The sequence below is a fragment of the Anser anser genome (genome assembly GCF_964211835.1).
Source record: "Anser anser genome assembly, chromosome: Z".
Taxonomy (NCBI): Eukaryota; Metazoa; Chordata; class Aves; order Anseriformes; family Anatidae; genus Anser; species Anser anser.
The window spans coordinates 19,504,988-19,520,030 of record NC_139723.1 but is presented as its reverse complement, the minus strand read 5'-3'; the positions used below and the strand labels follow the sequence as shown (position 1 = coordinate 19,520,030).

Genomic DNA, 15,043 nt, shown 5'->3' with positions numbered 1-15,043 from the left:
TTATATGTTTCCTTAGAAAAACCTACAAGTGCTGAACATAAACATGTAACATAATTTTTCTTTGCTTACAGTGGGCTAAATCCTTGATTTACCTTTAGTTTTCTAAATGTAGATGTAAGAGTGCACTTATTTGCATTCCTGGAATGTTGTCTGTTTTCAGAAATATGGTGGACATGTTGTAGGAAGGTAATGGGCCTGATGCAAGTATAGACATTTGTATTTTGTATGAAAACTGTACAGGGACTCTTCGAAAGAGTTTCAGAATTAGAAAGAATTCAGAATTAGCTTGCTATTTTCCAGGCTGCCACATATTCACTTTTAGACTATCTTTTCCCAGAAACCAGTAATCACACTAAACCTGACACCACAGCAATGCACAGTCCACTGTCTTGAATCAGTTCTGCTGGAAAAAAATACACTAAATGTTATTCTGAATCTGAACATTTCAATTTAGTTGTGAAGAACGAAAGGAAAGCTATAAGAGTTCTGTGCATGGCTGTCTGTTCAGTACATGGCTGTATATGAAGCACTTCTGCAAGACAGAGTTATTTTTTAGTCCCACCAATGTGAGTGGTTGCTTTGTCATGAGTTTTTGAACTAGAAATGCTGTATTGAAAAACGGGTAGAAACCTGTTGGGTAGCTTTGAGCAATAGTGAAATTGCATACAGGCGAATAATACTATAAAAATTGTCCTCCTTCAAATCTGACTCCCCACCCCCAGGCTTTTCCATAATATTTTGAATACTGCTGTTCTTGCCTGGAGTCTGGTGTAGATTGCTTTCATTTCCAGAAATGGATGAAAACTTATGGTCATTAAATAAGTTCCCTGGTGCTGCCCCTACTCTTACAGCAACTTATGTAGGGCAAGTCTGTACCAAAAACTTTAAACAAAAGAAAAATACAAAAAGCCTTTTCTTTCTAGGTGACTTAGTTCTGAGAGTAAAGGCAGCCTTTGTGGCGGTGGAACAGGACTTCTCTTGTTTGGAAGTGTTTCCTATCTGACTACTCTAGTCTCATAATGTAGGTTTCATGTAGGGATAAAGTTTTTTTGTCTCAGCACAATAACCATTAGGTATCAAAGTGAAAGTACAAAAATAAGTCCTTGTGCCCCAGGATGGGGTTGTAAAAGCACCTATTCAACATAATTAGGTACCTAGTTGGGTTATTAAAGTTACATAATGTATATACATATGTAAGTAATTAAATTATATTGGAAAGTATTCTATTTGTAATAGCATGTGCTCTGCTCTCTACAAATCCAATTATAGGTAGAACTGATTCTGTGACAATTTTAAAATACTTGCTTTTTTGGTAATTTCTTTTACTTTTTTTTTTTTTTTTTTTGTAACATTAACAAAGCCTAAAAAACTACCTGTGAAAAATATAAGCCAGTGTGGAAAATACAAAAAGCATATACAAAAGTGGGACTTAAAAATAAGTAAATTGTATCTGGCCAACTTTGTTATAGTAAACACCCTGAGGTCAGAAATCATCAGAAACTGTTTCCATCTGCTTATAAAAGCTAGTGAACAATGCAGCTCTTTGAATCGAAGTCACCAGTTGACTGTTTTGGAATAGCTTTATGTAGTAGATTTTCATGCCTTAATCTCTCCTTAGTAGAAAATGCAATCATGGGGAGAACTTTAACAATTTCTCTTGTTAATGAAACCAGCCATGTAATAACGGGGAGAAACTAAGGAATCAGAGTGCAAAACTTGAGTTCCCAGTAAATTTGTTGATCAAAAATAGGATGAGCTTCTATTTAACACTTTGGGCTCAGCCAACAAACAGCCCATGGGAGTATTTGATGGTTCCAGGTTGTGAGGAAACTGCTTTCAGAAATTTTTGTTTAAATCAGTTACATGTGAAGAGAAAAAAATGGAAAAGAAAAATACAGTGTTACAGCACTGGAGAAAAAAAAAAAAAGACAGTGTTACAGCACTGGAGAACTGATAAGAGATTCATCAGACCTGGAAGTGAGGCTGGTTTCGGTAGGTTCACAGTGAAGGCCCCGTTACACTCCACTGAATACTAAAGTTAATGAATGCTTAATTTTAGGCTCAAGGCCTGTGCATTAATGGTACAGAATATACTGGAGGAGTAGTAACAGGAAAATGTCAGCACTAAAATGCATTGAAGAAAGAAAGAAGGAAGGCCACTGAAGCATTATTTCTGGAGTGCATGAGAATAATTTCCATTTTGTCAATTTTTTGGCCATGAGATTTTTAGTCTAAATATTTTAAAATACTTTTTCCAGTTCTTGTTTTGAACAGTGCCAATTCCTTCCCCTGTCCCCAGTCTGGATTTAGGTTGTTGTTTGGTAACCTTTAACTGTGTACCCCGTGGAGAAGGGGAATAATCTCTGTGTCGCAGTAGGTAGGGCTAGAAGTAAGGGGCTTAAATTAACACAACCTGCAAGCTGTTAACAAGCAATTTATCCACTGTTACTGCCTTTTTATAGTGCTGCCATTTACTGGTAAGAACTAATGTTTTGTTTTAAGATTGACTAGGGAACAGTTATGCTGGTTTAGATCACCAAAACATTTAGTGAGCTTGACTGGGTGTGTGCTCTCGTGAACAAGCTTTGCAGTGTCTGTCGGTGGGGCCGAACACAAACTTGGTCAGGGCCTAACCTGAGAACTTCAGTTAATCACATCTACTGCAGCGTCTGCTTACTGTGTCTCATGTGTGATCAACATACAAACTTATTTTATTTTATTAATCATGGAAAGCTTTGTTAGCAGACACAGTATGATTTTAAGTGGTGAATACCGGTAATTGCTTCAGAGTTCAGGAAATCCATCATTTTTTAAGTAACTAAATAATATACGCTAGTAGCTGTAGTGCATCTGTGTGTGTGCATAACAACTTCAATTACTGCTTGTCCATCTTTAAACTTAACTCTTTGCTTCTGTTTATTCTTGGCCACCCAGCATATTAGTTTAATGCCAAGTAATATTTAGGTTAATTTATGTGTTCTTACGGTTCTTCTAGTAATTTTAACACCTGCAGTGCAACAAAAAAAATCAAATAGTTTTTGTTTTCTTTTTTCAAGCTTCAGTTATCCTGATAAGTTTTTTTTTTCTTGTCTACTATATGTTTCTGCATAGATGGAATTATAAAAAATGAACCTGATCATAAATATAGTATGTTTGGGGTTTCCTGTGTGTATACTTTTAAAATACTCTGTTAGAAATACTCTATCAATTATAATTATTATACATTCTATTGTAGTATTCTATCAAATTGTTGAAACACTAAGTTGGTATGAAATGTAGTAACAGATTTGTCAAACTGGGGTATGGTTGCTCCTCTTGAAGATGATGAAAAGTTTTTTATAGTGCTTTAGTCCTAACCAAACCACACGAGGGGTTTGAACACTATTTTTGAAACTCTGTCTGAATGAAAACCTTGCCTTCTTTTATTTTCAGAAGCAGTAAAAATCTCAAACAGAAGTTTATATAATATTTTAGTACACTGTCATAAGGGGGAGTTCTTAGTGTGCCTTTTTGGATAGGGTATGTATTTGTACAATATATTTATGCCATCTGACATAAACTGCTGATTAATTTTACTGTTCTCCTGCTCCTTTTTGTCTTGTAGCCGTCCTCAGAAGGTGTGTTTGTGCCCATTCTTGCCCATACATCCGCTAAAAGTCTCCACCTGCTTGTATATAATTCAGCATCCAGCAGAGGTGAGTAAGGCTCATGTAATTTTTAAGAGTTCATCTAGAATCTTAATGAAGCAAATGGCATACAAGAGAAAACAACCATGTTTTTAAGATGATATAATGATTTTTCCTTTTAAACCAGATAATTGAAATCACTTCATCTGAATTATTTTATCTTTTGAAATCACACGTGACTTCTGCAGTTTTCTTACACACAAGACATCTTTTCTAATTTGTATAGTCATACTAGAATTGGACCTTGCCTTGGCTTGGCACAAACTGTTCCAAGAGTGAGTATGGGGCACAGTATGGCACAGAGGCACTTGTAATCGAGAGGAAGGAATATGCTTTATTTATATCTGTTCTCTTTTATTGCTGTTAGTCTTCTGTTAAAAATATGAGTTAAGCAATGCATCTTAGGGGTGACCTTAAGTATTTAGCCAGTGGAAAACTGTGGGTTAGCTTCAAAACATCAGGTGTGTGTGTGTGTGTGTGTGATTTAGAAGAGCACATGAGAGAACCACCGAAGCAGCAACTTTCTTTGAAGTTTGAATTGTTTTTTGCCTAAGGTACTTTTGCTTTTCAAAGATTCTAGGTGGTGGTGTAGTGTGTCCTATACTGGACATGGTACAGGGCATCCTTCTATGTTTTTGCCTGTTCTGTGTCTTCAAAGATTTAATGGACCCTTAATTTTTGGTTTAACTAATAGAGGAATTTATGTTGGTGTTTTCGTGTCTATTAACAATGGAATATGGTGGTGGATCACAAGGATTTTAGAAGCTGAACTGCAGTTACAGGGATCTGGATAGGCAGTGTGTTTACAAATTAGACTGTGTCATTCAGAACCTGTATTCTTCTGAACCCGCTGTTTACTTACAGTAGCTCAATCTGCAGGCAGAGTCTTTGCCTGAAGCAACTTCAGCAGAATATAAATGACCAAATTAGAGAAAAGCGTCTAGAGAAACAAAACAGAAGTCATGATGTGTTTGGTCCCTAAACAGAAAAGCTGTGATTTTTAATTGGCTACTTATAGTAAAAATACTGCTTTGTGTTACTACTTTTCTCAAAAGTTCTTAATTATACATTAAGTCACTTGATGGAAAAAAAAGTTTCAAAATGTGCCAGAGAACTTTGAACTGGCATTTGATTTGTGCTGAATTTCTTGTTCATGGTGGAAGGTATTTGAAAAAGTTTGCACATTCTCTTTAGATTCCATGCACCATTTCCATGTCCTTCTTTAAGGCAGTCTGCACTTTTTATTTATCAGCTATCACAACAGTTGTCCATTAAAATGGGATGCAACTTTTCCATTGGTGTATGTTAATGGTAACAACTGATCCAGGCAATGTTATCCAAGTAATGATAATTCATATGATAAACTAGTAGTGGAGGACCACTTTAAGTGAAGACAATCTATCTTAGAGGAAAAAATTAACTATCTGACTATACAAGGGAGCTTGGCTTATTGGAGATGAATCCAAAGAACGGCTGAGAAGCTGAGTATGGTGTATAAAGACCTTTGGAAGTGTTTTAGATGATCACAGGTGATTCTTTTGATCTCAGAATGGCAGAGGCATGCTTGCCAAAGGATAGGTTCACTTTGCTGTAGCTCTGTCTACTCAAAATGCAAAACGTCTTGAAGGCAGATAAGCCTTCCAGATTTACTATCAGTAGCTTATCTGTGAGTCTGCCATATCATTACAGTTACTTTTGAAGTGGACTGTGGGGTATATCTCATTAAACTTATCAGACAGGCTATGTATTTCTCCTACTGCACATCAGTGCTGACTTTCATTCTCCACGTGCTTCATTTCACGTGCTTAAAGCTCCACGTGCTTACAATTCAGAGGGCATTCTGCCAGATACACTTACGTGTCGGGTGCTTTGAAAGCGGGAGGAACCTCTCCATGCACAGTGGTAGGGATTCTCTAAGATTCCAGGTTAGGAATCCTATCATCCAGCTTCCACCTTTGCATAATAGGTCCATCAATTAATTTTTGAAGGAATTTTAAGAGAATATAGTATTTCATGTCTAGGGGTAAATATTTGTTTTCTGAATAGTGTTAGTGCACCGTTGTTCATAATGAGAGTAATTTAAAAACAAAGTAGATACAAACCCACTATCCTAACCAGCAGCAGGAGTAGTGGAAAGGTGAAGAACTTATTTGCCTACCATAATTTCCACCCTCTGAGGGCAGCGGAGACACTGTGTGTGTGAGGTCTGAGCAGGTGGCCGACCTGCTCAGCCTGGTGGCAGAGCTCAAGGAGGAGGTGGAGAAGTTGAGGGCCATCAGGGAGGGTGAGCGGGAGATAGACTGGTGGAGCAACTCCCTGCCAAGCCTGAAGGAAAGGCACCGGGGTGAGACACCCCAAACAGTGGTGGACCCCCTGCCCTGCCGAGCAGAGGGAGAGGACCTAGGAGATGAGGAGGAATGGAAACAGGTCCCTGCTCGACGTCGCAGGCAACCCCCCTCCCTACCGGCCCTGCCTTCCCAGGTGCCCTTACACAACAGGTTTGAGGCCCTGGAGCTTGAGAGACCAGTGGGTGAGGATGAGGTGAACAGTCTACCCAGGAGGCTGCCTAGGGTGAGGAAGTCAACTCCATGCCTCAGGACTGCCTCCACTAAGAAAGAAAGAAGGGTAATCGTTGTAGGCGACTCCCTTCTCAGGGGAACAGAGGGCTCTATTTGTCAACCTGACCCTACCCGTAGGGAAGTCTGCTGCCTGCCTGGGGCCAGGGTCAGGGACATTGACAGAAAGCTTCCTAACCTGGTGTCCTGGTTCCAGTTAGGACAGAGTTAAGTAGCTCATAGTAGCTGGTAGGGTGCTATGTTTTGGATTAGGATGAGAAGAGCGCTGATAACATGCTGATGTTTTAATTGTTGCAGAGCAGTGTTTACACCAGGCCAAGGACTTTTCGGCTTCTTGCTCTGTCCTGCCAGCGAGCAGGCTGGGGGTGCAGCAAGAGCTGGGAGGGGACAGACCCAGGACAGCTGACCCAAACTGGCCAAAGGGGTATTCCATACCATCTGACGTCATGCTAAACAATATATAGGGGTGGCTGGCCGGGGTGGGGGGCCGGCTGCTCAGGGATAGGCTGGGCATCGGTCAGCGGGTGGTGAGCAATTGCATTGTGCATCACTTGTTTTCTTACACATTATTATTGTTAATACTATTACCATTATCACTATTATTATTATTATTGTTATTATTATTTTCCTGTCTTAATAAACTGTCTTTATCTCAACTCACAGGCTTCACTTTCCCGTTTCTCTCCCCCATCCCAGAGAGGGAGGGGGGAGGGTGAGCGAACGGCTGTGTGGTGTTTAGCTGCCAGCCGGGTTAAACCACAACAGTCTTTTTGGCGCCCAACGTGGGGCCCGAAGGGTTGAGATATCGACAAATCTGACCAGAGTGTGTTAAACTAAAATTGGTATAAGTATTGGACCTGCTTAATAGTTGCTAGTCACGATGTTGATTGCCTTAATCTCCAGTCTGCTGTACCTGTATTCCAAATTGAGTTTTATGGTGCGTTACTTTCTGTATGTGCTCCCTGTTGCACTGTTTATCCTTTCCGGGCCCTGGTTTAAGATTGTTATGGTACTGTGCGGTGTAACAATGGCTTATGAAAAGATGAAATATCTGGTCACGACTTTAACCTGGTATTTGTACTCAGCACTGACGTCGACTCTATACTTTGGAACCCATATCTCGGAAACTATTAGCAATTACACCTATTGCCTGTTTTCGTTAGGGAGCCAATCTGTGAAGGGGACAGGGGAAGACATGTTTCCCTACCTGTTCACTCTCCCTTTCTCCTTCACCACCACCCTCTTATCCCCCGAGCTAGTTACGGTGGTTCTCCGAGATGTTGAATATCCTTGGGATACTCAGACCAGCCTGCTCTTGTTGTTATGTCTCCTGAATGCGCTTCAGATTTTGTGGAGGGTTAAACAACTACTTAGGAATCTCATCCGGAGATCTGTCTTGAGGCGGGATAGTTGCGAGTGGCAGGGAGTGTGGGAGGATATGGGCAGGTTTCTAGAGCAGTGGTCACCTCCAGTGTTTTGGACATTCACCCCTGAACAACTGCAAAATCCTAAAAAGCTGGCAGAATGCTTGAAAAAAAGGTGTCATGACTCTGGCAGTTCCAAAGTGACACAAATCACTGTAGCGTGCTGGGGTCTGGCTTGTGCCTATCGAGCTGCAATTGATGCTATTAGCAACCTAGCTCCAGCTCCTGCAGCCGCTCCAGCTCCAGCTCCTGCAGCCGTTCCAGTTCCAGCTCCTGCAGCCGCTCCAGCTCCTGCAGCCGCTCCAGCTGCAGCTCCTGCAGCCGCTCCAGTTCCAGCTCCTGCAGCTACTCCAGCTCCAGCTCCTGCAGCCGCTCCAGCTGCAGCTCCTGCAGCCGTTCCAGTTCCAGCTCCTGCAGCCGCTCCAGCTCCAGCTCCTGCAGCCGTTCCGGCTCCTGCAGCCGCTCCAGCTCCAGCCCCTGCAGCCGCTCCAGCTCCTGCAGCTGCCCCAGCTCGTGCAGCTGCTCCCACTCCTGTGTCTGGGTCAGAGAAACGAGCTGTAGCAGTGCAAGTTGACCCCGCAGAGGGTATTCCAACCCCTGTGGCAGACCCTGTGTCTGGGTCAGAGAAACGAGCTGTAGCAGTGCAAGTTGACCCCGCAGAGGGTATTCCAACCCCTGTGGCAGACCCTGTGGCTGGGTCAGAGAAACGAGCTGTAGCAGTGCAAGTTGCCCCTGTAGACAAGGTGAAAAAATGGTATAGAGGCTCAGGTCGTTTAAAACGCAGACAGTCTTCTGCTAAGTCTGGGCGTAGTGAAGACGAGGCTGGGCCATCAAAGGTGCAGGAGACTGAAGATGAGGATGAGGATGGCGAAAAATCAACAGTAACTACCCGGACTCCATACCAGCCATCAAAGGTGCAGGAGACTGAAGATGAGGATGAGGATGTCGGAAAATCAACAGTAATTACCCGGACTCTATACCAGCGTGAGCTACGAGATGTGCGAAAAGATTTTGGTCGCTGTATAGGCGAGCAGCTTGTCACCTGGCTGCTCCGGTGCTGGGACACGGGAGCCAACTATGTGGAATTAGAGGGCAAGGAAGCCAGGCGGCTGGGATCCCTTGCTAGGGACGCATGCATTGACAAAGCAATTGGAGATGGAGCACGATCTCGCAGCCTCTGGAGGCGTCTCCTGTCAGCTGTGAAGGAAAGGTATCTCTTCAAGGAAGAACTTGTATGTTTACCAAGCAAATGGACCACCATGGAGAAGGGAATTCAGTACCTGAGGGAATTGGCCGTACGGGAAGTAATTTATAAGGACCTAGACGACGCACAAACATCCGCAGATCCAGATGCAGTCCGGTGTACACCACCCATGTGGCGGAAGTTTGTACAGAGTGCCCCATCATCATATGCCAACTCATTGGCAATACTAGCCTGGAAAACGGAGGAGAATCCCACAGTGAATGAAGTGACTAAAATACTCCGGCAGTACGAAGGAAATCTCTCCTCTTCCCTAAAGGCCTGTGTCTCAGCTGTGGAGAAACTCTCTGAAGAGGTCCACCAACTTAAAGAGAATTTATCTTCCCCTCCACCTGAACGAACCAGTGTCCACCAGCTAAAAGAGAAGGCTTTAGAGAAACTTTCTGAAAAGATCCACCAACTTGAAGAAAGATTATCTTCCCCTTCACCTGAACGAACCAGTGTCCACCAGCTAAAAGAGAATGCTTTGGAGAAACTTTCTGAAAAGATCCACCAACTTGAAGAAAGATTATCTTCCCCTTCACCTGAACGAACTAGTGTCCACCAGCTAAAAGAGAATACCTTGGAGAAACTTTCTGAAGAGATCCACCAACTTAAAGAGAGATTATTTTCCTCCCCACCTGTACAAACCAGTGTCTCAGCTATTAGGGGTAAACGTTCATCTATGCAAGGAAGACAATATGGTGGGCACACACACCGCGCCACCCTGTGGTTTTACCTACGTGACCATGGAGAGGACATGAGAAAATGGGATGGAAAATCTACTGCGACCCTAGAGGCACGGGTACGTGAATTGCAAAGGAAAACAATTGGGAAAAAGGAGTTCTCTGAAAGGTTTGCTGCTCCAACTTCCAGCAGGCAGTCCTTTAAACACAGAAATGAAGATTCTGACCAGGACTAGAGGGGCCCTGCCTCCAGCCAGGGGGAGGAAAGGGACAATCGAGTTTATTGGACTGTGTGGATTCGATGGCCTGGCACGTCAGACGCACAGAAGTATAAGGCTTTGGTAGACACCGGTGCACAATGTACTCTAATGCCATCAAGCTATAAAGGGCCAGAGCCCATCTGTATTTATGGTGTGACGGGGGGATCCCAGCAGTTAACTGTATTGGAGGCTGAAGTGAGTCTAACCGGTAATGAGTGGCAAAAGCACCGTATTGTGACTGGCCCAGATGCTCCGTGCATCCTTGGCATAGACTATCTTAGAAGAGGATATTTCAAGGACCCAAAAGGGTTCCGCTGGGCTTTTGGCATAGCTGCTTTGGAGACAGAGGACATTAAACAGTTGTCTACCTTGCCTGGTCTCTCAGAGGACCCTTCTGTTGTGGGGTTGCTGAGGGTTGAAGAACAGCAAGTGCCGATCGCTACCACAACTGTGCACCGGCGGCAATATCGCACCAACCGAGACTCCCTGAGTCCCATCCATAAGCTAATTCGTCAACTGGAGAGCCAAGGAGTGATCAGCAAGACTCATTCACCTTTTAATAGTCCCATATGGCCAGTGCGAAAGTCTAATGGTGAGTGGAGACTAACAGTGGACTATCGTGGCCTGAACGAAGTCACGCCACCACTGAGTGCTGCAGTGCCGGACATGCTAGAACTCCAGTATGAATTGGAATCAAAGGCAGCCAAGTGGTATGCCACAATTGATATCGCTAATGCATTTTTCTCCATCCCTCTAGCAGCACAGTGCAGGCCACAGTTTGCTTTCACTTGGAGGGGAGTCCAATATACTTGGAATCGGCTGCCCCAGGGGTGGAAACACAGCCCTACCATTTGCCATGGACTGATCCAGTCTGCGCTGGAGCAGGGGGAAGCTCCTGAACACCTGCAGTACATCGATGACATCATTGTGTGGGGTGACACTGCAGAAGAAGTTTTCGAGAAAGGGAAGAAAATAGTCCAAATCCTTCTGAAGGCTGGTTTTGCCATAAAACAGAATAAAGTTAAAGGACCTGCACGAGAGATCCAGTTTTTAGGAATAAAATGGCAAGATGGACGCCGTCAAATCCCAATGGATGTGATCAACAAAATAACAGCTATGTCTCCACCAACTAGCAAAAAAGAAACACAAACTTTCCTAGGTGTCGTGGGGTTTTGGAGAATGCATATTCCAAATTACAGTCTGATTGTAAACCCGCTCTACCAAGTAACCCGTAAGAAGAATGCTTTTGAATGGGGCCCTGAGCAACGACAAGCCTTTGAACAAATTAAGCAGGAAATAGTTCATGCAGTAGCCCTCGGGCCAGTCCGAACAGGACCAGATGTAAAGAATGTGCTCTACACCGCAGCCGGAGAGAATGGTCCCACCTGGAGCCTCTGGCAGAAAGAACCTGGGGAAACTCGAGGTCGACCCCTGGGGTTTTGGAGTCGGGGATACAGAGGATCTGAAGCCCGCTATACTCCAACTGAAAAGGAGATATTGGCAGCATATGAAGGAGTTCGATCTGCTTCGGAAGTGGTCGGTACTGAAGCGCAGCTCCTCCTGGCACCCCGACTGCCGGTACTAGGCTGGATGTTCAAAGGAAAGGTCCCCTCTACACATCATGCAACTGATGCTACATGGAGCAAGTGGGTTGCACTGATTACTCAGCGGGCTCGAATAGGAAACCCCAGTCGCCCAGGAATCTTGGAGGTGATTATGGACTGGCCAGAAGGCAAATACTTTGGGATATCACCAGAGGAGGAGGTGGTTCGTGCTGAAGAAGCCCCCCTGTACAACAAGCTACCGGAAAATGAGAAGAAATATGCCTTGTTCACTGACGGGTCCTGTCGTATTGTGGGAAAGCATCGGAGATGGAAAGCTGCTGTATGGAGTCCTACACGACGAGTTGCAGAAGCTGCTGAGGGAGAAGGTGAATCGAGTCAGTTTGCAGAAGTAAAAGCCATTCAGCTGGCTTTAGATATTGCTGAACGAGAAAAGTGGCCAGTTCTCTATCTCTATACTGATTCATGGATGGTAGCAAATGCCCTGTGGGGGTGGTTACAGCAATGGAAGCAGAACAACTGGCAGCGCAGGGGCAAGCCCATCTGGGCTGCGGCATTGTGGCAAGATATTGCTGCCCGGGTAGAGAACCTGGTTGTAAAGGTACGCCATGTAGATGCTCATGTGCCCAAGAATCGGGCTACTGAAGAACACCAAAACAACCAGCAGGTGGATCAGGCTGCTAAGATTGAAGTGGCTCAGGTGGACCTGGACTGGCAACATAAAGGTGAATTATTTATAGCCCGATGGGCCCATGACACCTCAGGCCATCAAGGTAGAGATGCAACCTACAGATGGGCTCGTGATCGAGGGGTGGACCTGACCATGGACACTATAGCACAGGTTATTCATGACTGTGAAACATGTGCTGCAATCAAGCAAGCCAAACGGTCAAAACCTCTTTGGTATGGAGGACGATGGCTGAAATATAAATATGGAGAGGCCTGGCAGATTGATTACATCACACTCCCTCAAACCCGCAACGGCAAGCGCCACGTACTTACAATGGTGGAAGCAACCACCGGATGGCTGGAAACATATCCTGTGCCCCATGCCACCGCCCGGAACACTATCCTGGGCCTTGAAAAGCAAGTCCTATGGCGACATGGCACCCCAGAGAGAATTGAGTCAGACAACGGGACTCATTTCCGAAACAACCTTATAGACACTTGGGCCAAAGAACATGGTATTGAGTGGGTGTATCACATCCCCTATCATGCACCAGCCTCTGGAAAAGTTGAACGATACAATGGACTGTTGAAGACTACACTGAAAGCAATGGGTGCTGGGACATTCAAAAATTGGGATACACATTTGGCAAAGGCCACCTGGTTAGTCAATACCAGGGGATCTGCCAACCGAGCTGGACCTGCCCAATCAAACCTGTTACGCACTGTAGAAGGGGATAAAGTTCCTGTAGTGCACGTAAGAAACATGCTGGGTAAAACAGTCTGGGCTACTCCTGCCTCAGGAAAAGGCAAACCCATTCGTGGAATTGCTTTTGCTCAGGGACCTGGATGCACTTGGTGGGTAATGCAAAAGAATGGGGAGGTCCGGTGTGTACCTCAAGGGGATTTGATACTGGGTGAGAATAGCCCATGAGTTGAATTGTAGTATGTTAATTATTATATAATAATGTATGTCATCACTACCATGATTGCTATATATCATAGATGAAAATGGTGATTAATTAGAATGTATTGGACAGAGTGTAACCTGAGCATGACATAAATGGTATGGAATAAGGGGTGGATATCTGTCCTGGTTCCAGTTAGGACAGAGTTAAGTAGCTCATAGTAGCTGGTAGGGTGCTATGTTTTGGATTAGGATGAGAAGAGCGCTGATAACATGCTGATGTTTTAATTGTTGCAGAGCAGTGTTTACACCAGGCCAAGGACTTTTCGGCTTCTTGCTCTGTCCTGCCAGCGAGCAGGCTGGGGGTGCAGCAGGAGCTGGGAGGGGACAGACCCAGGACAGCTGACCCAAACTGGCCAAAGGGGTATTCCATACCATCTGACGTCATGCTAAACAATATATAGGGGTGGCTGGCCGGGGTGGGGGGGCCGGCTGCTCGGGAATAGGCTGGGCATCGGTCAGCGGGTGGTGAGCAATTGCATTGTGCATCACTTGTTTTCTTACACATTATTATTGTTAATACTATTACCATTATCACTATTATTATTATTATTGTTATTATTATTTTCCTGTCTTAATAAACTGTCTTTATCTCAACTCACAGGCTTCACTTTCCCGTTTCTCTCCCCCATCCCAGAGAGGGAGGGGGGAGGGTGAGCGAACGGCTGTGTGGTGTTTAGCTGCCAGCCGGGTTAAACCACAACACCTGGTTCACCCCTCTGACTACTATCCTCTTTTGATAGTCCAGGCTGGCAGAGATGATATTGCTGAGAGAAACCTGATGGCTATCAAACGGGACTTTAGGGGACTGGGACGATTACTAGATGGAGCAGGAGTACAGGTCATGCTTTCCTCCATCCCTACAGTGGTAGGGAGGGGTACAGAGAGGACATGGAAAGCCCACCTGATAAACAGGTGACTCAGAGGCTGGTGCCAACACAGAAATTTTGTGTTTTTTTGACCACAGGGTGCTTTACTCAGCACCTGGCCTGCTAAATGTAGATGGGTCCCACCTGTCTCTAAGGGGAAAATGGATACTAGCACAGGAGCTGGCAGGGCTCATTGAGAGGGCTTAAAACTAGGTAGGAAGGGGGATGAAATAAGGCTTGTTAGAGGTGTGCTAGGGGGACAATGTCAGGGTCTGGGGAGCTGGCAATGGCCCAGCTGAAGTGCATCTACACTAGTGCACGCAGCGTGGGCAACAAACAGGAGGAGCTGGAAGCCATCGTTAAGCAGGCTAGCTATGATTTGGTTGCTGTCACTGTAACATGGTGGGACCACTCCATGACTGGAGTGCTGCAATGACTGGCTATAGGCTCTTCCCTTCCTTCTTTGCACATATATGTACATATAAATAAATAAATAAAACCATTTTCTCATCTTTCTTCTCTCATGCCCCCACTTACAGACCTGATGTTCAGTGGCATAGTCAGGTGTACAAATTCCTGTGCACATTTTTCTTACCTTTGCCTTTTATGGTCCTTGGAGTGACCTCCAGCAGATCCTAGGCCATTTTGTACTTTTCAAAACCTGAGTGTAACTCAGGACAGAAGCCTTAAAGCACAGCGGAGAGTATCTGTTTAGGTTGATCTGTTTCTCTGCCTCCCTTCTTTGGAGGAGCATAAGAATTTTCATTGTCAAGCATCTATAAAGAAAACTTGTGTGTATTTAATGAACTTATGTACCGATCTAATGCTAGTAATTAGCTTTTACTTGCACATTGTAATATTTGTTTTGTAGAATAGTCTTTATTGAACAGTGAGAATCAAATATAATTTGCTAATTGTCTTAGTAATTCATGAAAAAAAAGAAGGAATTATGTCTGTGAGCTTTAATAAATACTTGTATTTGTTAGAACAGTCTTCACTGTAGAAGGACAATGCTATGTTAACAAAATATACCATGGATTCACATAAAAGTAAAAGAAAAAAACAAACAACAACAACAACAAAAAACAAACAAACAAAAAAACAGCC

The 15,043-nt window shown here is 44.1% G+C and overlaps 1 protein-coding gene across 1 annotated transcript in view; it reads left to right on the top strand.

Annotated features, from left to right (window-relative positions):
- Positions 1-15,043, top strand: part of DTWD2 (DTW domain containing 2) — a 108,908-nt gene that overhangs the window by 34,406 nt on the left and 59,459 nt on the right. The window contains exon 2 of the mRNA XM_083816080.1: positions 3,605-3,695. Coding sequence (XP_083672206.1) covers positions 3,605-3,695 — 91 coding nt within the window. The remainder of the gene's footprint in view (positions 1-3,604; positions 3,696-15,043) is intronic.